This window comes from Ictidomys tridecemlineatus, chromosome 1 (genome assembly GCF_052094955.1).
Source record: "Ictidomys tridecemlineatus isolate mIctTri1 chromosome 1, mIctTri1.hap1, whole genome shotgun sequence".
NCBI lineage: Eukaryota > Metazoa > Chordata > Mammalia > Rodentia > Sciuridae > Ictidomys > Ictidomys tridecemlineatus.
The window spans coordinates 10,355,983-10,383,936 of NC_135477.1; the positions used below are offsets into that span (position 1 = coordinate 10,355,983).

Sequence of the window (27,954 nt, forward strand, 5' to 3'; positions counted from 1 at the left end):
CAGAGTCCCCTCCCCAGCTCTGTTCCAGAGAGCAGCACTCAGAACAGCAGCAGCCTCGTCCACCTGACACTGCTCAGAGTCAGAAGTGTTCTTCAGAATGGCTGAGCAACTTCTGACTGGCCAGTCGATGCTGGAGAGAAGCAGAGGCCTGGGAGAACGAGCTGGGCACAAACACCTTCCAGAGCTCCTTTCAACAGGAGTGAATGCCATCACGTGGCCGCCAACGAGAAAGCACCACTGGAAATGCTTTTGAAATCGTTTAATGAAAAGTACACCTGACATTCTTCTTACAGCTCTTGCTGCACTTCATATGGAACTTCATTTCTTCAGTTGCTCCCGTGAGTGATGCCTCCCAACTCGAGTCTTTCCACAGGTGCACCTTCACCTGGCCACTGGACTCACCTTTTTAGGTACCAGACACCACCACCAAAGCTGGGAGAGCCGCACATGGGGATTCATTACCACCCTGTGCTTCTGAGTGTATGTACTCATCCCTTAATAAGGTCTTAGAAATAAGTATTCATCAAGGGATTTGGGGTGGCTCAGTAGCAGATTCCTTGCCTAGCACATGTGAGGCTCTGGGTTACACACACACATACACACATACACACACATACAGTCACACTTTAATACATGAAAGAACACAGTGGGCCATTCCAAGTACACCAATTCCATATCCTTGAACCTAAGCTGCAGCTCACCACTGACTAATGTACGGCATTTTGTCCACTATTTTATGGATTGTCTGGCTAACCCCTGACCTGTTTTATATGATGCCCTACCAAAATGTCCTATATGGAAGATTGCTGTGATCTTTTCATATTTACCCTAGTGGTACACATGTGGACTGCCCAAGCTCATTTCACTTGGTCTGAAGCATAAAGAAGAAAAATAAGCATTTTCTTCATCCTTTGATCCTTATTCCAAATGAGTCAAATTGTGGCACACTGACATTATCCAAAGGCATTTTGCAAGAGCCCAGATGAAGACAGGCAAATAATTCTCACCATCCCTCACTTCCACCCATGCCAACACACTCCATGCCACCCCCCTTCTAATGGCTGCACCTCTCCAGCCTTGCACACCCTGCACTCCTACAGATCTCCAGGCTCTGCTGCTCCTCAGACGGCTCTGTGAGCAGAGGAAGGCTCTCTCTCTGTGGCAGTGCTCACTGCCAGAACCCTGGCCACCGTATGACTAGGAAGGATGAGGGTGGTAGTGACCTGCCACTGAAGGCCTGGTCTTCCCAGCACCTGAGCACTGGTGGCAAAACAATAGCATGGTACTAACCAGCTAAGGCTATGAGTGCCTACTGTGTGCTGAACACAGTACTAACCAGCTAAGGCCACGAGTGCCTACTGTGTGCTGAGCATAGTACTAACCAGCTAAGGCCACGAGTGTCTACTGTGTGCTGCTCACCAACAAAGGGGCCTTACTCATACTTTTGTTTAATCCTTACATGAGGTTGAGGAACTTCTGGGTAGAGGAAACTGACCCAGAACAAAACGAAACCAAAACACACTTTGCTGAGAAGTTAGTGGGAAGAAATCATGCACAAGGATTCACAACTGAGAGGTAATGCTTGGACACAAGCCAAGACAGGTAGACACTGGAGGTTTACTGTGCTTTTGAGTTTCTGGTGAGCTCAATTTGTAAAAATAAAATACCAAGACAAAACCGATAACCTGGTCAAAATATCACAGAAACATCAACAGACAAGTCAGCCGACCATCCATCCTGCACACCCCAGGGCAATGGCTGACAACAGGAGCAGTGTGGGCACCTTGGCACATGAAGAGTGTGAACTGCCAATTCGCCCCGGGAACAAACCTATTTTCAGAGTGCCATCTTGCTACGTAATAATAAGAACTACACTTGGGGGAAAAGCATCCAGTGTCTGCCGTTCAACTCACCCTCCTCTGAGTGGCAAAACTGAGTTCTCACCAAACAAGTGCTTGGCATACACGACGGCCCAGCACCAAGGTGGTGAGATGCCTCCCAATCAGATGCCTGAAACAACAGAACATGAACACCACCAGGGCCAGTCATCCTGGCTTGTCTGGGACAAGCCTGACCTCCAGTTCTTCTTATAGTCACACCAGGTTACCATTTCAGCTCTCAGAGCATCCCCCCAGCACAGTGGTCTCTACTCTAATGCTCATTCCCAAGGGTCCATGTCAATCACACCTTTCAGGAAACATACTTACCTCAAAAAATAACTATAGCTTGTGTTGTTCCCTTTTCTTTTAATCATACTGTTCAGAGAAAACATGCTTATCTGCTTGGATTCAAGAAACACAAGTGACTGTCGGACTTGGGAAGCCATATGCACTCATGTACTACAGCATTAGCATGACTCACTAGGCTCGAGGTTCTGGCCAGTTGTAAGACGACTCATCCTTTGAGTTCAGATGCTAACATTTTTAAAGTTTTGTTCCAAACTCTGCACATGAACACTTCCAGAATGACTAAAGACTTGATTTTCCCCACCTAGGGAAGATAAGAGCATTAGTCTAGAATAGGGGCTGGGTAAGGTCTCAAGCTGCTCCTGAAGAGAGGAGGCAGTCTGGTCAGCTGTGTTCTCATCTTGTCTACAAACTGGAATTTGAAAATGTTTTCAATGAAAGAGTCCTACTGCTTTTCCAAACCCTGCAAACCACTCATCTAGATGATCCTCTCGGGTCTCTTTCAAAGTGTCAAATTATGGTTTTGATTTTAAAAATTCCCTTATTCAACAAATATCTGGGAAGTGCCTCACTCTGTGGAAAGACTCTGTGCTCGGCATGGTGGTGACAACAGTGACCAAGACTTTGCTCCAGACTCTGCCCTCAGGAGAACTACAAAAAGACTGTATAATGATGGAAAAATAGGTCATCAGCCAGGTCCAAAAAATTCTATTTTATGTTTCTTCAGGTTTAAAAGGAAATGGCAAGAATCCAGGCCTGGCACACATTTCTTCCACGGACAATGGCCCAAAGGCCCTTCTCTTAACCCATCACTCAGAAGACAGGCAGAACAAAACACAAAACTCACTGTAAGTTGAAAAATCAAACAGGATTTTATTAAAATATATATAAATAACCCTCATTATTTTTTTTTATTTCATCAGTACTGGGAAGTTAAGTGAAAATTAAGTGAAAAGCAATTTGTCCTGGTGTGGAGAAATGAAGGCTGGAAGGGAGTCAATAAATCTGTGTTCCAGCCCAGATCTGCCATGTATCAGTCTGGAAAAGGCATTTAGTGTTGTTCCTCAGCTAGAAAATCGAGGCGGTTGGAATACAGGCCATCCAGGGTCAACTACAGCTCCAAAATTTTACAGTTCTCATTCTACTATTAGTAGCAAATTATAAACTCCTGTATTAGCTACAAAGCAGCTACTCACAATAGAAAGGGAATGACACTGAACTCATAGGATTTTTCTTCTCCTCCAGTACTGGGGACTGAACCTAGGGGTACTGTACCATTGAGCGACATCCCTCAGCCCTTTTTATTTTATTTTAAGACAGGGTCTCACTAAGTTGTCCAGGCTGGCCCTAAACTTGCGATTCTGCTGCCTCAGCCTCCCAAGTTGTTGGGATTACAAGCATGTGCCAGCACACCTAGCTCAAAGGAATACTATTAAAGGAAGACATGAGAATACAGAAGTTTGCTGCTTAAAAAATCATTGATGTTACTGTTTTATTCACACCAATTAGAATATATATACACAAAAATGTGTATCATATATAGCTTTCAAAAAATTTCATGTTCCATGAGAACTATATAAACAATGTAAGATGTTTCCACTACATAACACAAGAAGAAAATCAGCATTTCTGTGTAGGATTAGGAAAATATTTGGATAATTTGAATTTATGGTAAAACAAAGTGAAATACCACATAGCAGTCTTTTCGTGAAGTAGCTTTACAGTCTAGAAGCAAAACATTTCATACTTTCAAAGACTTTGGTATAAGGGAAATTAATAAACCAGAAAACAAAAACCTCTACTTTGGTTCTCACGTTAAGTAGAACTTCAGCAATGAGGCAACTGCCAGCTTCATCTGATGACCAAATGAAACCTGACATGTGCTCCCTCCTCCTTGCGTAGGTGGACACTCCCAGAGAGCCCATCACAGGACTTCTGGAAAGTCAAAGCACTTCATAACTAGGCTTCCGGTAGTGTGAAGGCTCCACAACACCGCAGAACCAGCGTGGGCTGCAAGTGACCTTGGCCACTTCCTCAGAAAGGACCCTGCATCCCAGCAGCTCAGAACTATGCTTCACATTGAAAGTGTGACATCTTTCCTGAAAATCATGTTACTAGAGTTTCTCAAGAAGTCCATACCTGAATAAAAGGAACATACTGCACTAATAAAAAGAAAAATGTAAGTTTAATAGCCCATTGATGGTGGTTTTTCAGAAACAGAAATAACCATTTGCATGCTACAAATATTTCTTCATTTAACTCACACTTAACTTGGACAACTATACAACTAAACAAATCTGAGGAATTTTTCATTGCATTATTTTTATAATTACATTTTCTCATCCATACTGTCCAAATGCAGTAGATTTTGTCATTGCCTTTCGCTCCATGTGTTGCCTTCTGAATGAAGCCCACACCTGAGAGTCATGTGTGAACAACTGTTGACGCATCGCTTTTCAATCTTCCATCACAGGAGCAGACTGGGAACATCCATGGAGGGTTCTTTCAGCAAGGTGATTTTCCCTGGGACTTTCTGTGAAGAGAAGAAAGTCTTAAAAAGAAAACTTGGTAAATGTCACAAATTTACAGTAAGAATATAACGCACTGCCGCTCCTTCCTGAAGTGAAAGAACATACAGGTTCATGCTCAACCTTCCTGAGCAAATACTGCAGATGGCCTCCAAATAACACAGCCTGGGAGCGTATAGCCTCAGACGTGCCATCCAAAGGCTTGGGAGGGCACAAGGTTATTTTAGCAAGAGGAATCTTTGTAACAAAGCAAGTATGGAAAGTGAAAGACAAAATCTTAAGTTAATTATCAGGTTAATTTAAGGCTTTTTAAAAAAGCAATAAAAGGAAATAAACGTGAAAATATTATTTAGCTTAACTGGTCTCTGAATGAATCAAGCATAATATTTTCAATTAATTATTTTATTAGTTTAGTATTAAAAACTTAAGATTCTAGCCTAAATTTTATAAGCAAATACATATGGAAATAAAGCCACTAGAGTGAACAAATCCTATGTGAGATAAAAGGTTCTGACTGAGGTTTCCAAAATCCAGCAGTGTTGTTTTGGGGTTTTGTTTGTTTTAAGAGGGTAGAGAGAGTCAAGACTGTGGTATACTGAGAACTTGTATTGCCAGACATTCAAAAGTAAAAAATTACCATTATTAACACACCATAGAGCATGCCATTGTTTTATGCACAAAATGAAAGATGCCCAGGAAAGAGAGTCTCAAAGGAGTCAGGAGACTTTCAAACAATAGGGAGACCGAATGTCACAACCCTGATTAGTTGGACATAAAAAGAAAAACCATCCAAGCAAAAAGGATGGCAAAAAACCCTCACACCTCTTATCTGACATGGGAAGAGGGGGGAAAATTCCTTGTACACTGAATGGTACCGTTGTCCCCTCCACCTGCAGATTCTGAGGTCTGAGTTGACACTACCAGCATGGACCAAGAACATCTCAAGTAGAGAAATCAGCTTAAGTAGACCAGGTGGGTAGTGACCCCCAGTGGCTAGCAGAGAACAATACATGCCCTCTCAGAAACCAACTTACAGCCAACAGCTGATGTTGAGAACTTAAAGATGCTAAAATAGGGTATATGACCTGAAATCAATGAAATATGATGGAGAGATAAATAAGTCAATAGAAAAGACCAGAAAGCTCAGGAAATGGGCTAGGAGAACAGCTCAGTGGTACGGGTTACTAATATATGAGGCCCTGTAACTCTAAAGCATAAACAAAATTAAAAAGTAACATGTATGAAGACATGAATTGATGTGTACATATTTTATATACAAATAGAGGTATAAAAAATTGTTCTATATGTGTAATAAGAATTGTGATGCATTCTGCTGTCATGTATTTAAAAAAATAAAACCAATTAAAAAAAATTAAAGGGGCTGGGGATGTGGCTCAAGCGGTAGTGTGCTCGCCTGGCATACGTGCAGCCCGGGTTCAATCCTCAGCACCACATACAAACAAGTTGTGTCTGCCGAAAACTGAAAAATAAATATTAAAAAAAAAAAAAACTAACTAACTCTCTCTCTCTCTCAAAACAACAACAACAACAAAAATTAAAACCAGCCTACCTCACACCTCCAGAAAAAATACAAAAGGGTCAGGAAAAAGCAATTAACAAAAGAAGAAATACAATCAGGGAGGCATATTCATACACCAAAAATACTCAACTTCACTAGTAATGGGTACATGGACAGATGGATGGGTGCACGGACAGATGGACGGGTGCCCTGATATGGAACACTCTCCAAGACACAAGGTCACTTTAAAAAAATGAAAAATTTTACTGTGTGTAAGCAGAAGTCTGGAAGGATACACAAAAAAGATGATCCTTCACTTCTGTCACTTCAAAAATCTAAATCAAGTGTTTATATAACTCATTCAGAAAAGCAAACAAGAACTGTAAGTATACCAGACACATGAGCACATGCATGCACACATGGTATAGGATGATATGGGAAAATTACACAACATCTTAAGCAGAAAAAACAGGCTATAAAATAACAAACAAAGTAAAACAGACTTAGAAATACTTTAACATTTTTGGTTGGTAAGATTATGGGTAGTTTCTACTGCTGCTTATTCTTTTCTGTATTTTCTTTCTTTTTTGTGTGTGTGATACCCAGGGGGTACTCTACTACTGAGTTCCATCCCCAGTTCTTTTTATTCTTTTAAATTTTGATACAGGGTCTCAGCAAGTTGCCCAGGATGATCTATAACATGCAATCTCCTGCCTCAGCCTCCTAAGCAGCTAGAATTCAAGGCACATACCACCACACCCAGCTCTTTTCTGTATTTCTTACATCTCAAGGCCCTACAAAAAGAAGTACAAATCAACACCAAAATCAGTAGAAGACAGGAAATTAATCAAAATCAGAGAAAATTAATTGAATTGAAATCTTTAAAAAATGTTTTTTAAATCAACAAAACAAAGTTGTTTCTTTGAAAAAATAAACAAAACTGATAAACTCTAGCCAAACTAACCAAAAGAAAAAGGGGAAAAAACTCAAATTATTAAAATTCATGAGAAAAAGCAAATATCACCACAGACAATACTGAAATACACAGGATAATCAAACTATTTTGAAAATTTATAATCCAAATAAATTAGAAAATCTTGAAGACATCAACAAATTTCTAGAGTCAACCTACCCAAATTGAATCAGGAAGATACAGAAAATTTAAACAGATCAATTTTAAATAATGAAATTTAAGATATCAGCAAAAGCCTAGCAACAAAGAAAAGCCCAGGACCAGGGCTGGGATCATAGCTCAGTGGTAGAGCACTTAACCTGCATGTGTGAGGCACTGGGTTTGATCCTCAGCACCACATAAAAAAATAAATAAGTAAAATAAAGGTATTGTGTTATATACAAAAAAAGAAAGAAAGAAAGAAAAAACAAAGAAATTTTTTTAAAAAAAGAAAGAAAAACCCAAGGCTGGATGAATTCTTAGTCAAGTTCCACCAGACCCTTAAAAAAAAAAAAAGCTAATACCAATCCGCCTCAAATTATTCCACGAAAATAGAAAAGGAGGGAACTCTTCTGAATTCATTATATGAAGCTAATATCACCCTGGTATCAAAACTAGACAAAGACACATTAAGAAAACTTCAGACCAATATCCTTTATGAACATAGATGTAAAAATTCTTAATAAAATACTAGCGAATCACATACACACATTAAAAAGATAGTGCACCATGATAAAGTGGTGGCTAGAGCCTGGTGGGGTGTGACTGGAGGAAGTGGTTAATTGGGGGCATGGCTATGGGGTGTATATTTTGTATCTGCAGAGTGGAGTCTCTCTCTTTGCTTCCTGATCATCATGTGAGCTGCTTCCCTCGCACACTCTTCTACCATAATGTTCTGCCTTACAGCGAGAGCCTTGAGGAATGAAGCCTGCCCTTTATGGTCTAAGAACTCTGAAACCGTGCACTCCTAAATAAACATTTTCTCCTCTATATTTGTGCTGGTAGGTCCTTTATCACAGCAGCAAAAAAGCTTGACTAAAACACCCCAGCTGCCCTCTATCATTTCCAATTTAATCTTCTCCACCAAACCTACCAATATTTGAAGTTGTGCATTATAGGGATCAGGTTTACTGTCAATCTTCTCCCAGTAGAAGGTAAATCCCTTAAAGGTGAGGATGCAATCTTGTTGATTACTTATCCTCAGCATAAAAATGGATGTCTGGCACACAGTAGGTACTGAATAAATATTTGTCCATCAAGTAAATAACTATTTTATAATTGAAAATCTGTACTATGAGAAGCTTTTGACATTACATTCAGTTTATTTTAATATTATAATATCAGAAATGGTGGGAACTAATAAAATTATATATGATGTGATTATGTAATTGTTTTTTAGATGAAACTATTCTGAAATATTACAATATCAGAAATGGTAGGAACTGATAAAATTATATACAATACAATTACAAAGTAGTTGTTTAGACCAAACTATTCTGTTGACTAAGACTGCCTAATATATAGCATTAAAAAACACTGAAAATTATCTAAATGTTCATTCACAGGAAATTGGCTCACACACACGATAGGAATACCAAGTGAGCTGCCTGGCTGACGGAAAACAGCCAAGTTCAAGACAATATATTGAATGAGATCGCTTTGTTTTAAAATGCATGAATATTTACTTGAATATATGCATAAAAATTTCTCTAAGGGAACCCCAGTGAAAATGGTTACCTCTCTAAAATGAGAAAGTGGAGGCTAAAGGCAATCTTCATTTATCATTTACTACCAGAAAACCAAAATGTGCTAGGAGCTACTTTTGATTTTGGCAATGTAGAGATCAGTACTTTTTATTCCATTCTTTCAAAGGCTTTAAAATTTCTTTTAAAAAGTAATGCATTATCTAGTGATGAAAAACAAGTATCCAGTGTCTCAGGAGGACAGTTAGGAACAGAGAGCATGACAAAAACACAGACTGGCACACTCATCACAGACTTAACCCTCTTCTCTATTCCTTCTCTAAAGACTGGAAACACTTACAGCATCACCTTTGCTAGGGTGGCCATAGGCCTAGTCTATAGGTGTGAGAGAGTATTTGGCCATGCTTTTGCTTTTCTAATTTAAAAGGGATAGGCAAGGTAGTCGCTGCTCTGCATGCCAGATACAGACATGTCTGGAACGATGGAGCATATTATAAACACAAGGCAGTAAGAGCCGACACTGATGCAGGAAGACGCCAGTAGTCCAGGTGTCTGGTGGCATCACTCAACAAAGGAACCAATCCTGTCACTGAAGGAAAATAAACTTTCCTTGTTTAAAGTGTTGTAAATGGGTAATGAGACCTATACCCAAAAGAATTCTCAACTGACATTTCTAGGATCTGTTTTTTAAAAAAAAGACAAAACCAAAAAAACCAAAAAACTAAAAGACTCAAATTCTGTGTAGTTTTGGAAAGAAGATAATAATGAATCAGAAATACATACTGCAAACTAATCCCCTTCCTTGCTATCTGTATTCTGAATTTAAACAAAACAAACAAACAAAAAATCTCAGAGGAAACAGAAAAGAGCAAAGAGAAAAATCCCAGTCAATATCAGCTCCATACAAAAAAGCTTTAGAATGATAACATTCAAACTTTTTATGTATAAAAGAGATAAACTCACAGTAAAATAGAAGTCCGATCAATGCTGGGGCTGCTCTGGACTAATGTTCATTGTTCGATAAATTTCTTTAAGTAGTAGGAGAGCAGTATCTTCGGATTCCCTATCAAAAAGAAAAGACAATTAGTAGAATTAACTCTGTGCACAAAGGTGGTAAATGCAGTTTAGTTGTTCTATTCAACTCTATCTAACAAGGGCAAATGATGGCAAATGTGATCTTACAGCTATCCTTAAAAACTGCACAGAGACCAGCTCCAGAACAGTCAAGCTCTTGGTGATAAGATCATAAAGAAGAAATGGCTTTCCCAAATCCCTACAACTCCCACTACGAAAGACTCCTACAAAAACAGTATGCAAGCACCAAAGGCCTCTGGGTAAAGGCAGATAACATACCGCCACCTTGTGGATAACTCAAATATGCAGATTAGAAAGATAAAAAGTTAGAAATGTACTGCAAACCTCTATTCTGAATTTTTTAAAAAATTAAAGGAGAAAAGTTATGATTTGAGATATATGAGTTAGAATTAACAGACCATAACAAATATTGAAATCAGTAAAAGAATCTCACTAAAACTAAACTGTCATTATGTGATGGCACCTAAAGTCTCTCAAATGTTATCAAAGTGAAGAACACTTACCAATAGCACAAATGACTCTGAAGAGCGAAAAGATATTCATTAAAACTCTCTATTGGCTTTTCTTGAAGAACGTAATCGATTCGGCGGCCTCCGTTTAACATTCCAACTTTTCCTAAGTAGTCTTCATCCTTGGAAAAATCTGGACTTTCAACAATCTTTTCTGCTAGAATTTAAACCATTTCAATATAAAAGTCAATCACTTAATCATTATCCTTTGACTTTAGCTGACTTTCTGGCTCAATGAGTATATGGCTTGACACACGTAGCAACTGGGGAGCTACCAGGCTCACTCCCCATTCCTCCAAACAACAGGGGAAGAGAGAGGAGAAAGAGCCAACAGCTGACAGAAGTTGTGAAGATAAGAGATGAGAAAGCATTATAGAGAGAAAGGAAATAGAATTAGAATCTGAAAGTCAAACATATCATGACACAATGACCTGACATTATATATGAAGTCTATAAGGACACAGTTAAACCACAGTATCAGGAAGATAACTTCTTTGAGTCTTTAAAATGCCTGAATACAAACATTTCTCAACTTGATATTCCATTCTGGCCTTAAGAAACTCAACAAAATATTTAAAAGTTCAGTAACTATCAGTTAAAAACCTAGTTAACAAAGAATGATGTTGAAATAATGCACTTGATGGTATATGACAAATTCTCCTTTATAGGAAGGATCTACACAATTTCACAAAATAAGACTAGAAAATAAAAGCATTATTAAGTAATACATCAGTGTTACGGTTCATAAGTAATATTTGTACTGGAAAATGCCTCAAATGTCAAATTTACCTTCAACTACTTGCTTTTCTTCTTCCTCTTTGATTTGATGGGCAACTTTTTCCAATTCTTCTTGCAACTGAGTTGAAGAGGTATGAGCACGGGCAAACTCATTAAGTGTCTGCCAAGCACTTTTCAGAGAGCTAATAAAACCCTGCTTCAAATCAGATCCCATTCGAGAGAGACTTTCTTTCAACTCTAAAGAGATCAAGAAAACACATCAAGTTAATCAGTCACTGGGTAAAATTCCATTATCACAGAAATTAATATTCCATTGAGGAGCTCTTCTTCCTCTCTTAAAGTCAAATATACAGAATGACTCAGCCAGAATGCTGATAAAATAACTTGATGAATCTAATTCTGTCATTTTTTTATTTTTATTTTTTGGTACCAGGGATTGAACCCAGGGGTGCTTAACCACTGAGCCACATCCACATCCCCATCCCTTTTTATTTTTTACTTTGAGACAGGCTCTCACTAAGTTGCTTAGGGCTTTATCAAGTTGTTGGGGCTGGCTATGAACTTGCAATCTTCCTGCCTCAGCCTCCAGAGCCACAAGGATTATAGGTATGGGCCACCACGCTTGACTTATTCTGTCATTTTTTTTCATGACTAAACTTGATCCAGCCCAAGAATATAAATTTCTCCTATCCAAAGAAAGAAGTTTAAATACTACAAAAATATAAGCAACATTCATAAGTACTTTTTACTGGAAGTTTTTTTTAAAAATGGACCCAAGAGACTAAAAATATCACTACTTTTCTAATCTGTAACAGTGAAATGGTTTTGAGAATTTAAGATTCTAATAACTACAATTTAAACCTCTACTTTAGAAATGAAAAAACCTCTGCTCCTTCATTATTTCTCCTCTTATATAATAATCATATTTGAATTCAAGGTCTTTGAGTTATTAAATTTCTCATTTTAACTTCCAAAGAGTTAAATATTTTTTAAAAATCATGCCACCAGCCAAACAAACAAAACACATCCCCCTTTTTGGGTGTAGAAGGGACACTGGGAATTGAATGGGGGAGGTGGGTATCTACTACTGAGACAGATAGATACTTATTTATTTTTATTTTGAAACAAGGTCTTGCCAAGCTGCCCAAGCTGGCCTCAAACTTGCAATCCTCCTGCCTTAGTCTCCCAAGTAGCTAGAAAAAAACTTTTTCTTTTCTTTGTTTTTTTTTTGTGGGGGGAGCACTAGGGATTGAACCAAGGGGTACTTAAATCACTGAGCCATATCCCAAGCCACCCCCCTTTTTCTTTTTATAGAGAGACAGGGTCTTGCTGAGTTGCCAAATGCCTCCTCACTAAACTGCTGAGGCTGGCTTTGAACTTATGATCCTCCTACCTCCGCCTCCTGAGTTACTGGAATTACAGGCATACACCACCAAACCCAGCAAAAAACATGTTTAAATAAAAGGTCATGATCACTTTTCCTTTTCTTGTCCATGCTCACAACCCTTCCACCCAATCTTTTAAGTCTAGGGATAAGTAATACACATAATTAACAGAAATTATCCATCTATTAGGCTAAATGATGTGTGTGTGTGTGTGTGTGTGTGTGTGTGTGTGTGTGTGTTGCTAGTGATGGAACCCAGGGCCTCAATAAAGCTAAGCATGTGCTGTACCACTGAGCTACTCCCCAGCCCTGCCAGGGGAATTTTTTTTAATAGGAAAAGTTTGTCTAGTTACAAGAAAACAACACTTTTCTTGACTTAGACAACATCAAATTCATTTCTTTATTATTTGGTCATTAAGTGTTACCCTTCTTCGCAGTTTCAAAAACTGTAACCAAATTATCAAAATTTGCTTTATTACCAACTTGCCCCTTTTTCAATATCATCAAAAAGAAGGAATTCATTTAAAACTTTATACCTCCTTCAAATTCTTCCTTTTTCTGAACTAAGTAGACATTTAAGTAGTATTAATTCTATCAGAAAGAATTTAGTGTTACAATTTTCATAATACTAATATTAGAATATTAGATTACAAAATAATACTAATAATACAGACTATAAAATATCAGGAATGACAAGTTTTTACACTTGTTTCTTACCCAAATGAAGTCTTTTTCTGCCTTTGTGATGTGGGATGAGGACTGCTTTTAGATCCAAATCTGGAACAATCATAGGTTCTAATCTATATGCCACTGGATCAAGCTACAAATGGAAGAATTGAAAAGCTGTTTTGAGTTGTATGCTTTTAATTGGGTAAGAAAATGATAACTGGTAAATCAGAGATTGACTTTTTCCTACTCCTTATTCAAATACTGGCAATTTTAAGAAGTTTTTCTATGGTCTATAGGTAAAACTAATTTGCAAGCAAAGCAATAGAATTATTTCTTTGAACAGGATTTCTGTTATTAGAAAATAACAGACTATATCTCTTAGGATGGAAGACTTAAGTCCTACAAAATCAAGATCAATATTAACTCCCAAGAAATAAGAACCTGAGAACCTTTAAGTTAAAGAGGACAGGCTCTTTATCTTTTTCAAAAGAAAAAATTCAGTTCACTCACAGGATGATAAATATTGAAGAATCCTTTACAAGTAGGAAGCCTGTAGTTTTCATCTATCTTATCCACTCCTCGGATGGTAAGAAACATACCAACTGGAGATCCCAAAGCAAAGAAAATCTCTGGCTCAAAGTCTAATGAGCTGTAAATAACAGAAACCTAGAAGAAAGCAAGTAGCAATAAAAAAGATCATTCCAATATCACAAAAGACAAAATTCTTTGGGGTTTTCAAGTGTTCTTGGAGTAGTACTTAATTTAAACACAGAAGATACTCTTCTATGGATAGCTGCTGCTGTCATAGAAGACTAAAAAATTCTCTCTAAAATCTTCAGTCTATCACATCCTCTGACTACAAATTTATTTACTGTCCAGTATAAGAAACACAGTATATAAGCATGACCGTATCAATTATGGTCATATACGAGGTTAAAACTGTAGTAATCTGGAGTCACACTGCTGGGTCTGAATCCACTCTTTATTCACTGTGTTATGGTTTGGGTCTGGAATGTGCTCATGTGCTGAAGGTTTGGTCCTAGTGCAGCAGTGTTCCAAGGGGAGGCTTTGGGGGAAGTGATTGGATCATGAGGCTCTGACCTCTTCAGTAGATTCGTCCACTGACAGATTTATTATCTAATGGCATTACTGGAAGATGGTGGAAACTGTAGGAGGGTGAGCCACATTGAAAGAAGTGGATCATACCCTGTAAGGTATTATCTTGGCCCTGGCCTTGATTCTTTCTCTCTCTTTCACCCCTGAAACCATGAGTCAAAATAAATCTTTGTTGTTGTTTATCTCAGGTATTCTGCCAAGTGACAAAAAACTAACACACTGTGTGACCTTGGGCAAGTTAACTTCTTCATGAGGACTACCTTTATTATAATTTCCATCCTTTTGAAGAGAGACAGGCAAGGGTTGGATCCAGAGAATGGAGGAATTAAAATGTTAATGCCTTCAGAACCCTTCCACCACCCTATAAAGATAACCTGCCCCTATTCCAACCTATTGCTAAGGTAACCTGTCCCAGGAATTGCCTCTCTCTACAGGGAGTTATAAAGTTATTAATTAATGTGTGCTAGGCCGATCCATCCTGCCCTTCCCCCTTCCCCCTGTTTCCCACCTTTAGGCCACAACACCCAGCATTTAGGAAAGAGATAAGGGGAAGAGAGCAGGAGAACAACGGAATATTAAGACATATAAAAAGGCAAAACATCCTCGCTTCTTGGGATACCAGGATACTAGCTTTGGCCCCCTTCTCTCTCCTAGGAGAAATCTGTGTTATCCCTTTTAAAATAAACTTTGCTTTATATGCTTGCCTTGGCGTGACTTTCTAATATTATACTTCAACATGTGAAGGAACAGAACTCATCACCAGTAACCCCGGAGGTATCACTTTCTATTTAAGGCAAGTTCCTTCAGTCAAAACGACTTATCCTGAAAGAACTGTCTTTGGGTAGCTTGCGCACAATTGTTCTCTCAAGAAAAAGTAACAAGTGTACAACTCTTTCATTTTCCTCAGTGGTAGGACAATGTCTTTTTCATTTTAGTGTCTGGAACTCCTACAAAGAACAATGAATGGCATAACCCAAGTGTGCAACAAAGGTCCACCAGGAGAAGAAGGTATCACAAGATTCACCACGCTCACTTCTCAGATGAAGAGACTGAGGCTTAAGAGGTGTGTAACTCACCCAGGGGCACACAGCCAGTGAATGACAGAAAGTAGACTTAGCCCAGCACTTCTAACTCCAAATCCAAGCCCTCTACCATGCCCGGAGAGCCCCTCAACAGCCTGGACTTCATAACCTGAGGTTTGTCTTTATATTTGCAAATTTCAATAGTTTGGCTCTCCCATAAAAAGGCAGGGGGGGACTTAAAAGAAATTATATAAACTGAAAAAATATTTACAACATAAATGATAAGGGGCAAACAAGTCAATATATACAGATTTATTAAATATCAGTAAAAAAAATCCAATATAAAACAGGTAAAAACCAGAAGTTCATAAAAGAAAAATACTTTCAAAACATACAGAAAATATCTAACCTCTCAAGTATTCAAAAAAAAATGTAATGCAATACCATTATTCCTATCAGTTTATCAGAAACAAACAAAATGCTAAAAAAAAAGGTAAAAAATTTACTTTCACATAACTCATTTATTTAGAATTAAGTTATTAAAGTGAAGCTACTACGTGGTTTTACAGAGGAATGAGGGCTGGTGGTGAAGCTCAGTGGGAGAACACTTGCTGAGCATGGGTGAGAAAGGTCCTGAGTTCCATCCCTGGCACAGCGAGAGAGAGAGAGAGAGAGAGAGAGAGAGAGAGAGAGAGAGAGAGAGAGAGAGAGAGAGAACAAACAATTATGCCAGTACTGGCAAGGGACAGATGAGAGCATCAACCTTATAAACTGCCAGTCGGAGGCAAATGGTACCTATCAGAAGTACAGAAACCATCAGAACTTTCACGTGTACATCTTTTAGCCCAACTACTCTGCTTCTCCCAATTTAACTGAAAGAAAATCATGAAGAATATACATAGAAGGTTGATTTTAAAATGTTTATCACTGAATTGTTTAAGAGTGAAAAACGGCCAGGTACAGTAGCACAAGCCTATAATCCCAGAGACTCAGGAAGCTGAGGTGGGAGGATCTCAAGTTTAAGGCCAGCCTCAGCAACTTAAGGAGACTGTCTTGAATTAAAACATAAAAGGGGTTTAGAGATGTAGCCAAGTGGTACAGCACCCCTGGGTACAATCCCCAGTACTGCATACAAAGAAAAAATAGAATAAAAATTGAAAATTGCCTAAATGGTGCAATGTTATAGGCTGAACTTGTGTCCTCTTAAAAAAAGATATAAAGTCCTAACCCCCAATATCTTTAAATAAAATGTTTAAAAAGGTAATCAAGTTAAAATGAGATCATTATGATAGGCCCTAGTCCAATTATGACCAGTGTTGTCATAAAAAGGGAAAATTTGGACACAGAGTCCTACACACAAAAAGGGATCTCAAGTTTGAGGCCAGGGAAAAGACAGAAATGACATAAAAATGGGGGACTAGAGAGATGGTCTATAAGCCAAGGACAGCTGAAGACAGCCTACGAACCACCAGGAGCTAGAAAGACACAAGGAAGGAGTTCTACACGGGTTTCAGAGGAAGCATGGCACTGCCAACACTTTGTCTCAGACTCTTGGCCTCCAGAACTGTGAGAGAAGAAATTTCCATGTCCAAAGCCACGCAGGATGTGTACTTTGTTATAGGAGCCCTTGGAAACTAATAAATCCAGTAAGTAATAAGGAAATGACAGACCACATAATTATCTTCCCAATGATTAAAAATCCCAACAGTCATTAAAAATGAAGTTCTGGAGGAATATTTACTTACATGGGAATATATTTATAATACACTATTTGAAGACAACAGGATGATTCAATAAAATACTACATATAGCATTTTCTCATTTTGGTTAAAATATATATGTAAATATATATCCAAACAAAATTCCGAAGGCCTTGCTCAAATAGGTGATGGTATTTAGCTGTAGCTGATGAGGTTAGAGTAAAGCCAGGACAGTGACACATGCCTGTAATCCCAGCTAATCCCAGCTGGAGGGTTTATTTTCTTTTTCAAATGTCCTGTTGTTTAGCTGGTTTATGTGACGTTCTGGCAATGAATAATGTACTGTGTGGCTGCTATTTGTATTGCCCAACAACCCTTTGGTTACAGATCTTGCCTACCTGCCTCAGTGCTCCAACCACAGAGGTGGCATATGAACTGGTCTGTGTCAATCTGCGGCCACACCCAGGCTACAAACTGGTCCAGAATGGACTCAAACCAGGTAAACCAAAATCACTCTTTGGAATTTTCCTAACTGGACCTAGCAGGGTAGATTCCTTTTCTTTTACAGTCCTAACACTATAAGGAGATGACTCTGGTTTCATGGACAAGGTTCCCTCCCAGAGAGGTGTGTACTGAGTATCCTAGTAGCTCATAGACCCCTATACTTTCAGCTTTCAAAGGAAGGTGAGAAAACATTTTGCCCTTTATTTGCTAAGGTCTGATCACATTTGTCATGTATGAAAAAGAAATATTTAAAAATGCAACCAGTAAGAATGAAATGGGCTTGAAATTTTAAATGAAGTAGTGTAAAAACCAAGTTCCACCTTGTACCTTCATGAACTCACTTGTGATATTCAACTGTAAATACATTGAAAGCAATGCTGTCTAAAAGGAATTTAATATTTCTAAGCCATTGAGATACAACTATATGAAAGCATAACGTTAAATGCAGCATTATAAACTACTTGATCAATTTTTATAAGAATTTTTCCCCAAGGCAAGAATTATGAACACTAGAAAACATAAGTTGAGCAAATACAACAAATTTCTCCCACAGAAATTTAGGTATATTCTAAACATAGTTTTCTAACATAGCCACTTCTGATTAGTGATAATGACACTAAGGGTATAAAATTATGAGTGTAAAGCCAGGACAGTGACACACGCCTGTAATCCCAGTGATTCAGGAAGCCAAAGCAGGAGAATCACAAGTTTGAGGCCAGCCTCAGCAATATTCCTCCCTGTCTTAAAACTTAAAAAAAAAATAAAATAAAATGGTCTGAGAATATAACTCAGTGGCAAAGTGGCCCTCAGTTCAATTTCTGGTACAAAAAATAGAAAATTTTTGAGTGTTAGAAAAGCTGAAATAAAGCTAACTTCAAAAGTAGATGTCTTGTACTATATAGGTTCAAACTTTTACTGGGAACATTATAAAAAGCATTAAATAGTAAAAGGAAATCAGTTTTCTCCACACAGCCCCAAATACATGTTATATAAATATTTAAAGAATGTACAACCGATCCAAATGATAAAGATGTGCTCATTCCAACATAAAAAATGTAAACTCACCTGTCCAGTGCCAACTTCAAAAGACTCATAATCAATGTGCACAGAAGAAACGTAAGCACCAACTGGAAGCTTCCTCTTAGATTCACTAGATTCTGAAGGGACAGAAGCCACTTCTTTAGCTTTCTGAGCACTTTCATCTTGTCCTTTTGTCGAAGCAGCCATCATTGCCTTCTTTTCTGATGCTGCTTTTTTCTGTTCCTATGAAACACAAATACTTCACAACATAATCTTGAGGATAAGTTCAGTTCTCATCTATCACTGCAAAACATGCCATCTCAATATTAAGGAATGATGAGTAACATAGGCATAATAATAGCACTGGGGCCATGAGAGAAATGTCCTTCTGAGACACAACTAACCATTTAGGGAAAAAATGCCATGGCATCTATAATTTACTTTAAAATTCTTAAGAAAAAAAGATTACAAAAGAAAAAAAATAGTTTACAATTAAATAATTAAAATTAAACATAAGTATCGGCTCCCCCAACTAGTACTCAGGATTGAACCCATGGGCACTACCACCGAACTATACTCCAGCCCCTTTTATTTCTTATTTTGAGACAGTTTTGCCAAATTGTCCAGGCTGGCAGAGAACTTGTGATCTTCCTGTCTCAGCCTCCCAAGTAGCTGGGATTACATGTATGCTCCACCATATCCAGGTAAGTACTGGCTATCTTGATGAATCTTAAAATATTATTTGTTTTTAAAGATTTGCAATTCTATGTATTTGCAGTGCTGAAAATCAAACTCAGCACCTTGTGCAGGCTTGGCAATTATTCTACTAAGATCTATACATCCAGTGCTCAAAAACATTATTTTAAGTATAAGAGGGCAAATACAAAACAGTACATGCTGTTGATTCTACTCAGATGAATTTCTAGAAATCAGAACAGTGGTTATAGGGAGGGTGGAGGAGTTAGCTAGAAAGAAGCACAAGGAGCTACCTAATGGATAGATGTGTTGGGTTTTTGTTGCAGGTCATGATTACACAAGTGAATACAACCACCAAAACTTACTGTACAAAATTTTCAAGATCTGTGCATTTCCATAAACAAAAGCCATGCCCGGTGGTAACTGCATCCTGAATTCAGCAATGTTGGGCGAATGTAAACCTTGTCTTGGGCAACTCATCTATGCCGCAGGTTTTTTTGTTTGTTTGTTTGTTTGAGATACAACTATATGAAAGCATAACGTTAAATGCAGCATTATAAACTACTTGATCAATCTTTGTAAGAATTTTTCCCCAAGGCAAGAATTGTGAACACTAGAAAACATAAGTTGAGCAAATACAACAAATTTTTCCCCAGGCTGAGGACTGTGTGGTGGTCTCTGTGTTTTCAGTGTGTGTCTGTGTATGGTACTGGGGACTGAACCCAGAAGTACTTTACCACTGAGCTATATCCCCAGTCCTTTTTATTTTTAATTTGAGACAGAGACTTGCTAAGTTGTTCAGGGCCTCACTAAGTTGTTGAGGCTGACCTCAAACTTGCATTCTTCCCAGCACAGCCTCCTGAGTCACAAGCATTATAAAGCATGTGCCACCATGCCAAGCAACTATGTTTATTAGTTTCTGAACAGACTGACTCAACAAAATATTTGGCCAAACTGGTCAATCTGCTAATTAAAGTACTAAGAAATCATAAATCCAACTGGGTAATCCAAGAGACAAAATAGGAAAATGAAAACTCAGTCAGATTTTAACTGATTCTATCATCAGTGTTTTGGAAAGTTTATTTCTTCCCTTTTGAAGCAGCATAAGTTTTTTTGTTTGTTTTTGTTTTTTTTAAGTTGTAAATGGACACAATATCTTTATTTATTTAATTATTTATTATTATGTGGTGCTGAGGATTGAACCCAGTTCGATGCCTCACACATGCTAGGCAATCGCTCTACCACTGAGCGACAACCCCCAGCCCTGAGGCGGCACAAGTTTAAAGATGAAATCCAAAAAGAATATTTTCAGAGTTCTTCAGCTTAAATATGCTTCTCACTCAGAACTACCACCTATTATACTCATAAAACTTGACATTACACATTGCTAAAGAGAGTTCTCACAAGAGATCATAAACTGATCTATTGCCAAGAGCTATTTTGCTCCCCTAAAATTCTATGCATGAAGTTTAAAACTAAGTGAATCAACATATAAATACTTGACTTAACAATACTGCAAACCCTAAAAACTATTACTTTTCAAAAGAAAAATCACTAAACCCATTTACAAAGAAAAACAGCACATGGGCCATGTATATTTGGTCTCTTTACTATAAAATAATTGGCTAATTTTGGTCACATTGTTTCAGTGATAGTAAATCAACAGGACACACCATATATTATCTTATCTGGCAGCACTTTATCTGTGAGCAACATAGAACAATCAATGTAGCTCAGCCAAGAACACTTTATAGTTCAACCAAAGGAAATTACTCTTAAATTTAAAAAATAAGATCATGTTATAGATTTTTATTCATTTCAAAACACCCTTATAATGTCATAATTTACATATCTAAGAACTGTAGTTTATAAAACAGGCTCCTAGAAATTATTCAATAACTACAGAATACTTTTCCACTTATCCTTTTTTACAGAATAAAATTAAGGATATGACGTAGGGCCTAAAACACAGCTCTTCTGGGTTTTGCCTTGCTTACAGGCCTCTGCTTCACTGCTGTGGGTATGCAGCACCCAGTCTACAAACAGCAACACCACAACACAGGATCCCAATCTTGGTTTAACCACCAAGTTCATCACAAATTAATACCTAGGGATCTGCCCACAGTATTGCCAGGGACTCAGGTGAGACGAACTACAGAATGATTTAGCATAAAGAAAAAATAAGATGAAAGACACCCCTCAACTGCCAAGTGAACAATCCTTCTCAACACTTAACTCAAATACGGTATGCTCTGTTCCAGATGGTTTTGAGAGTTGCTTCTTTCCTTTCCATCTCTGAGTTTATATCCCAAATCACAATTCCACTCACTCACAATCATCTCTCACTCACAATTCCAATAACCACTCTATAAATTCCCAGCAGCCTCCAGCTTCATTCTCTTCCAACACCTGATCATGGTAACCAAGAGGACTCTTCCTGTGGTATTTCCCACACTGTCCAGTGGCCTAAGCATGGCAAGGTTCTCAAGTGGCATCCAGGCAGACCCTGAAGTAAGGATTTACTGCTGCTAAAGGGGAAGTGTGGCTCAATTCACAGGGGGAAAAAAATCAAGCTGATAACAGGCCTGTCTCAGTATTAAGATATGTTACAAGTTTTATTTTTGTTTGCCTTTAGTACTTTCTATAAACCAACAGGCCCTGGTCAACAGCAAAAGAAGGCAAATAATAATTTAAGAAAATAGAAGAGTTAATACCTTAAAATTTCCATTCATTATAAATAACTCATGGTTATTTTATTTATAATATAGTTTATGGCATTTATTTTTAATTTTTTTTAATTTCTAAGCAAGTTAAAACTAAAATTTAGACTAAATAGTAGATTTGGTGCTAAACCATAACTTGTCACAGAATTAACCAGCAAATCAGCACCATGACTTTCACAACTGTAAAACTGTATCTAATAACCACTCCTTTATAAAAGAGAATCCAAACTTCCACCTGGTACTTGGACCTCTGCAGCCTTCCCTCCTCTCCATTCCCAGCTCACATGACATTTCGGCTGTGGGGAACATGGGCCTGCTCCTGGGGGGCCATTTCACTCCTACTCACTCTCCTGCTCAGTAAACCATGGTCCCCTCTCCACAAGCAGAACTGCCACCCTTGGTCTGCCTCGGGACGTGCAGACAGCACCTCGTATGTGGTCACTTGTGGTCAACTCTTTACCCTAACTGGACTAACTGGACTGCACACTTGTGGTTCATCTCCAAATCCCAAGATTCAAGCATCGTGTCTGACCTAGATGTTTAGTAAAATGCTGACTCAATTCCTTAAGCTAATCATAAAAAAATCAATTTCTAATCATATTTCATATAAAGAAGTGGTATATGTTAACTTCCAAATAAGTACCCAAAACAAGAGAATCAGAGATGATCAAATGGAAAGGATCAGGGCTGGGAGTGTGGTTCAGTGGCAAAGCATGTTCCTAGCATGTATGAGGTCCAGGATTCAATTCCCAGCATTGTAAAAACAGAAACCAAGATGCCAGATCCATCAGAGACCATATGCTGATAAGTTAAAACAAGTTTTTCCAAAGATGTTTTTTTTGTTGTTTTGTTTTGGTTTGGCTTGGTTTTTTTGGTACTGGGGGGGCAGATGCTTAACCACTGAGCCACATCCCCATTTCTTTTAAATCTAAGACAGGGTCTCACTAATTTGCTTAGGGCCTCACTAAGTTATAGAGGCTGGCCTCAAACTTGTGATCCTTATGCCTTAGCCTCCCTAGTTGCTGGGATTACAGGCGTGCACCACCACACCTAGTTGCTTTTTTAAAAATGATTTTTAGTTGTTGCTTTGTTGTGCAGTAAAATTTGTTGTGTAGTTGTTACTTAGTGATATTTCAGTACATGCTTCCTCACCTCTCTAGATGGGGAGAAAGAACAAGTAAGCTGCTGCAGATGTGCCCACATACATCATTTCTCTATCACTCCAACCTATCTACCTCTCCCACTTTAGAAAGAAGGAAATCAGAGATCAGAGAAACTAAACCAATGTCTCATGAGTGTGCAGTTAATAAGTGTCTGAACTGGGAGTCAGGGCAACCAACTCATCTATTTGACCAGTACTTCACCAGTTTAAAAACAGAAACCTCTGGCCTGCAAAGTCTTTGGTCCCAGGAAAACAAGGATGGTCAGTTGGCCAGATTTGGATTTAAACCCAGTTCTGACAAACTCAAGTGTGGTTTCCATCAGCTCCATTACCATGCTATAGATAGGTGCAAACAAACTTGCCTAACCACAGGGGTACTAAACACTTCTAAAACAAAATGTGCTGGTCACACATTGAGAGTAGAAATGAACGTTACCAATTTGGCTGCTTTAAGTTTTACAAAGTTAGCTATCTTCTTCCTGGGTCCAAGGGGTATTCCCATTTCCTTCAGGTCATCAACTGTACACATAAGCTTTAAAAAGAAACAAGCACATTATTAATCATTTTAGAGGTAGACGAACTGAAATTAGAATGTGAAAATTATAAAAGACATCATCTAAAACAACCTAAGAGCCAACTTTTAAGTTAATTTGTTTTTAAATAATAGATTATTTTAAGCTATATAATCTTATCCCTGTCCACCTAAAACATCCTATTATTATTTTAGTTGTTGATGGGCTTTTATTTCATTTATTTTTATGTGGTGCTGACAACTGAACCCAGTGCCTCACACATGCTAGGCAAGTGCTCTACCACTGAGCCACAGCCCCAGCCCCCTATTATTTTTAATAGAAAATATGTACATGTTGTACAAAATTCCAAAGTACAATCAAGCACACAATAGTCATTTCCTTCCATTCCTGCCTCAACCACCTGACTCACCTCTCAGCAACACCTGCTCATAATTCGCTTCCCTGCAGAGATATTTCATGTGCACATAGCATCTACATGAATACTTATATGTTTATGTATGTATCTTATACACACACAGCACTGAACGTTAAGAATAAAGTTTCACCAGATGTATCTAAGAGATCAGTATACCTGTGACCACCTCATTCATCCATTCACAATGCAGGTTTGCCATTCCGCTGTGTTGATGCCCACTGACAATCGACTAATTTCTACTAGTAGGTACGGAAGGTGTTTCTAAGTTTTCACTATGTTAGCAACAGCTCTGCATCAGGTGTCCTCAGTTTTTTGTTTTTTTTTTTTAAGTACTGGGGATTAAACTCAGGGACATTCAACCACTGAACCACATCCCAGCCCTATTTTTTATTTTATTTTAATTTTTGTAGATGGATACGATACTTTTATTTTATTTATTTATTTTTATATAGTACTGAGGATTGAACCCAGTGCCTCACACATGCTAGCAAGCACTCTATAACTGAGCCACAACCCCAGCACCCTTTTGGTATTTTATTTAGAGACCGGGTCTCACTAGTTGCTTGGTCCTCCTAGATATTCTTATGTGAATATTTCTCTATATAACATATTTCTGGCCAGACACAGTGGAGCACCTGTAATCCCAGGAGCTCGGAAGGCTGAGACAAGAGGATCACAAGTTCAAAGCCAGCCTAAGCAAAGTTGAGGTGCTAAGCAACTAAGTGAGACTCTGTCTCCAAATACAACACAAAATAGGGTTGGGTTGTGGCTCAGTGGTTGAGTGTCCTTGAGTTCAATCCCTGGTATGCAAAAAGACGAAAAGGAAATATGTTTAGCAGTAAAATTCCCAGGGAAAAGGGTATTTTAAAAGGTGTTTATTTCAGAGCTGGGTGCAGTGACACATGCTTGGCTGTAACCCCAAATACTTGGGAGGCTAAGATGGGAGGATTACTTGAACCCAAGAGTTGGATACCAGCCTGGACAACATAGTGAGACCATGTCAAAAAACAATTAATTAGGGGCTGGGGATGTGGCTCAGGCGGTAGCACGCTCGTCTGGCATGCGTGCGGCCCGGGTTCGATCCCCAGCACCACATACCAACAAAGATGTTGTGTCCGCCGAGAACTAAAAAATAAATATTAAAAAAAAAAAAAAAATTAAAAAAAAAAAAAAAAAAAGGGGCTGGGGATGTGGCTCAAGCAGTAGCGCGCTCGCCTGGCATACCTGCGGCCTGGGTTCGATCCTCAGCACCACATACAAACAAAGATGTTGTGTCCGCCAATAAATGAAAAATAAAAAATTAAAAAAAAAAAAAAAATTAATTAATTAATTTTAAAAAAGATGTTGTAGGGCTGGAGTTGTGGCTCAGTGGTAGAGCACTTGCCTAGCATGTGTAAGGCACTGGGTTCAATCCTTAGCAACACAGAAAAAAATAAAGTTATTTAAAAAAAACAGATGTTGCAAAATTGACCTCCATAGAGGCTGTACCAGTTTACATGCTCACCAATAATAAATAATAGTACTTACTTTTCCCTATCCTGGCATATTATCCAATCTATTTTTGTCAAACTCAGAAAAAAAAAAAAAAAAAAAGAACTGCACTTTTAATTTGCATTTCTCTTCTGAGTATTCATATGGTATGAAGTCATTGGTCTACAAATCACTTTTATATCCTTTGTCTGAACTATTACTTTCTTACCAATAGTTTTGCAGAAGCTTTGAATACTAAAGTCCTCTATTTGTAATGTGTGCTCCATCTATGTTTCCCCATCCATCATTAGCCTGCAATGTAACTTATGGTACCTACTGCGCTGCACTTCTTTTTCTTTTATGATTTCTGGATTTTGTGTCATACTTAGAAAAGCTTTCACAGGTACTATTCATTAATAATTCCTGTTCTTTTGAATTTTTTAAACATTTAAACATTAAACATTTATTCCTGCCTCATCAGGAATAAATTTTGACATAAGCAATATTCTAAATCATTCTTAGTTTTCAATCTTACACATAGGAAAAATAATTTTTAAAAAAATGAATCCAATTAACATCAGTACCAGAGATTCCATATCAATCTTTTCCTTCTCAAAAGTATTAACATATTCAGAGAGGCTAAGTGCTTCCAGAGTTTCTTGCAAAGTTAGGACTTCTTCATTTTCAACATCAAGGTCACATGAATCATCCAAAGCCAGCTTTGACTCTTCGTGCATCTTAATAAAAAAAAAGAGGAAACATTACAAAGCTCAGAAAAACTCCCATAAAATGTCTTCTGATTTATAGAAAAATCTTTAAAAAATTCTGCCCTATAAACAAATCAAAATTTTAGGTAGTCTGCCACCCAATGCTTGAATGTTTCAAAACATACATAAACTTATCAATCACTCACATTCCTATTTTCTATAATTTTCTTTGTATTTTTAAAAACCATAAACTTTCACATTTACATTTATAATCCATAAGGAAAAGAGAAATGTTTAAAATGAGTCACATGACTCCATTATACTTCTTAACCTTTTGATAAATAAAAAGTTTCAGAAAAAATTTCAGTTCCAGCTCTAAACCTAATGGTAACAGGGTCAGGTGCAGACATACCTGCTTGTCCTGAAAATGGGGCTGCTTCACAACTCCATTAGCAACAGCAGGAGGTCCCGGAGACTTGGAGAAATTCAAATCTTTTTGATTAGATAGGATATCAAACAATATTAAAGAACCTAAGAAAAAGAAGTATTTTGCTTTATAATGTACTTTCTGGGTGTTTTTATAATACTAAACAAATTCTCCTTTCTTTCAAAGTCCCTAGGCAGAAGTCCTCCGAAAATTACATGTAAATTAAGATCTGATAATCAACATTCTTCTTCTACCAAACAGCAGAATAAGTTAAAATATATGGCAGTCCTATGAATCATGTGAAGAAAAAAGGCAGACTGTAAACTCAAAGCATTCATTTCTGCCCTTTATAAAAGTTAAGATGTATAATTCTGAGTTCCATAATAAGGATGTGATCCACAATAAAAGAACTAACAACTTAAACATCACATTTATAAGGTGTGTATTTAACAGCTTTACCTAAACTGTGACCAGCAACAGAGACTCTTCCTTTGAAGTCTGGATTCCGACTCATGAAGAGTGCATAGAGACGATTTATTTCCACTCCCACTTTCTCCACAATTGTTTGACAGTAGGTGGGGCTATTATAAAATAAAATATCTAGCAAGGTCTCATTGGTAAAGTGACGAAAACGACCAATACTTGGCAAAGTGATTTTCTTGATATTCCTGTTTAAAAACAAAAAAAAGTCAGTACCTTCAATCTAAGAGTTTTTAAAAGTTTTAATTTCTTATTTCTGAAAAAATAGAGTAAAAACGTTTAACTGATTAGTACATTATTAATTAATTATCAGTGAAGTTCATGAACATCCACTGAAAAAGAAAATGCCCTCATAAAACCTAACACTAACAGAATGCTGTTTGTATAATTGGTTTTATTAAAACCATGTGCACTAAAACATTATTTTAAACATTTATTTAAAATCCAGATGCTATTAACCTCTGTGCCAGCATTAATATAGCCTGTATTTGTGGCTCTCAAATGGGCATATTCAAAATTCAGTGGCTTGTTTGTTGAACTTACCACAGTTCCTGGTGAGCATTGCTACCATTGAGTAGCTTTCAGACAAGAGATGCTAAGTGGTGTACAATGTAACACAGTTGTGCCACAAAGAACTGCACTACTGTCAAGAGTATTCTCCATTGAGAAACAATAAGTCTACATCAGAGGTTCCCA

General features: G+C 37.8%; 1 protein-coding gene across 4 annotated transcripts in view; it reads right to left on the reverse strand.

Annotated features, from left to right (window-relative positions):
• Positions 1-3,035: 3,035 nt before the first annotated feature.
• Sec23ip (SEC23 interacting protein) overlaps positions 3,036-27,954 on the reverse strand; it is a 45,206-nt gene continuing 20,287 nt past the window's right edge. For 2 of the 4 annotated variants that reach the window (XM_005320727.5, XM_040272000.2), the window contains 11 exons: positions 27,238-27,446; positions 26,764-26,882; positions 26,229-26,381; positions 23,663-23,758; positions 18,691-18,888; positions 13,794-13,949; positions 13,332-13,434; positions 11,282-11,467; positions 10,487-10,649; positions 9,852-9,951; positions 3,036-4,719 (listed from right to left, as the gene is read on the reverse strand). In XM_005320727.5, coding sequence (XP_005320784.2) covers positions 9,870-9,951; positions 10,487-10,649; positions 11,282-11,467; positions 13,332-13,434; positions 13,794-13,949; positions 18,691-18,888; positions 23,663-23,758; positions 26,229-26,381; positions 26,764-26,882; positions 27,238-27,446 — 1,465 coding nt within the window. In that variant the 3' untranslated portion in view covers positions 3,036-4,719; positions 9,852-9,869. Of the gene's footprint in view, positions 4,720-9,851; positions 9,952-10,486; positions 10,827-11,281; positions 11,468-13,331; positions 13,435-13,793; positions 13,950-18,690; positions 18,889-23,662; positions 23,759-26,228; positions 26,382-26,763; positions 26,883-27,237; positions 27,447-27,954 lie in introns of those variants that run through there. The other 2 variants (XM_013356590.4, XM_021723356.3) reach the window with 2 other exon arrangements.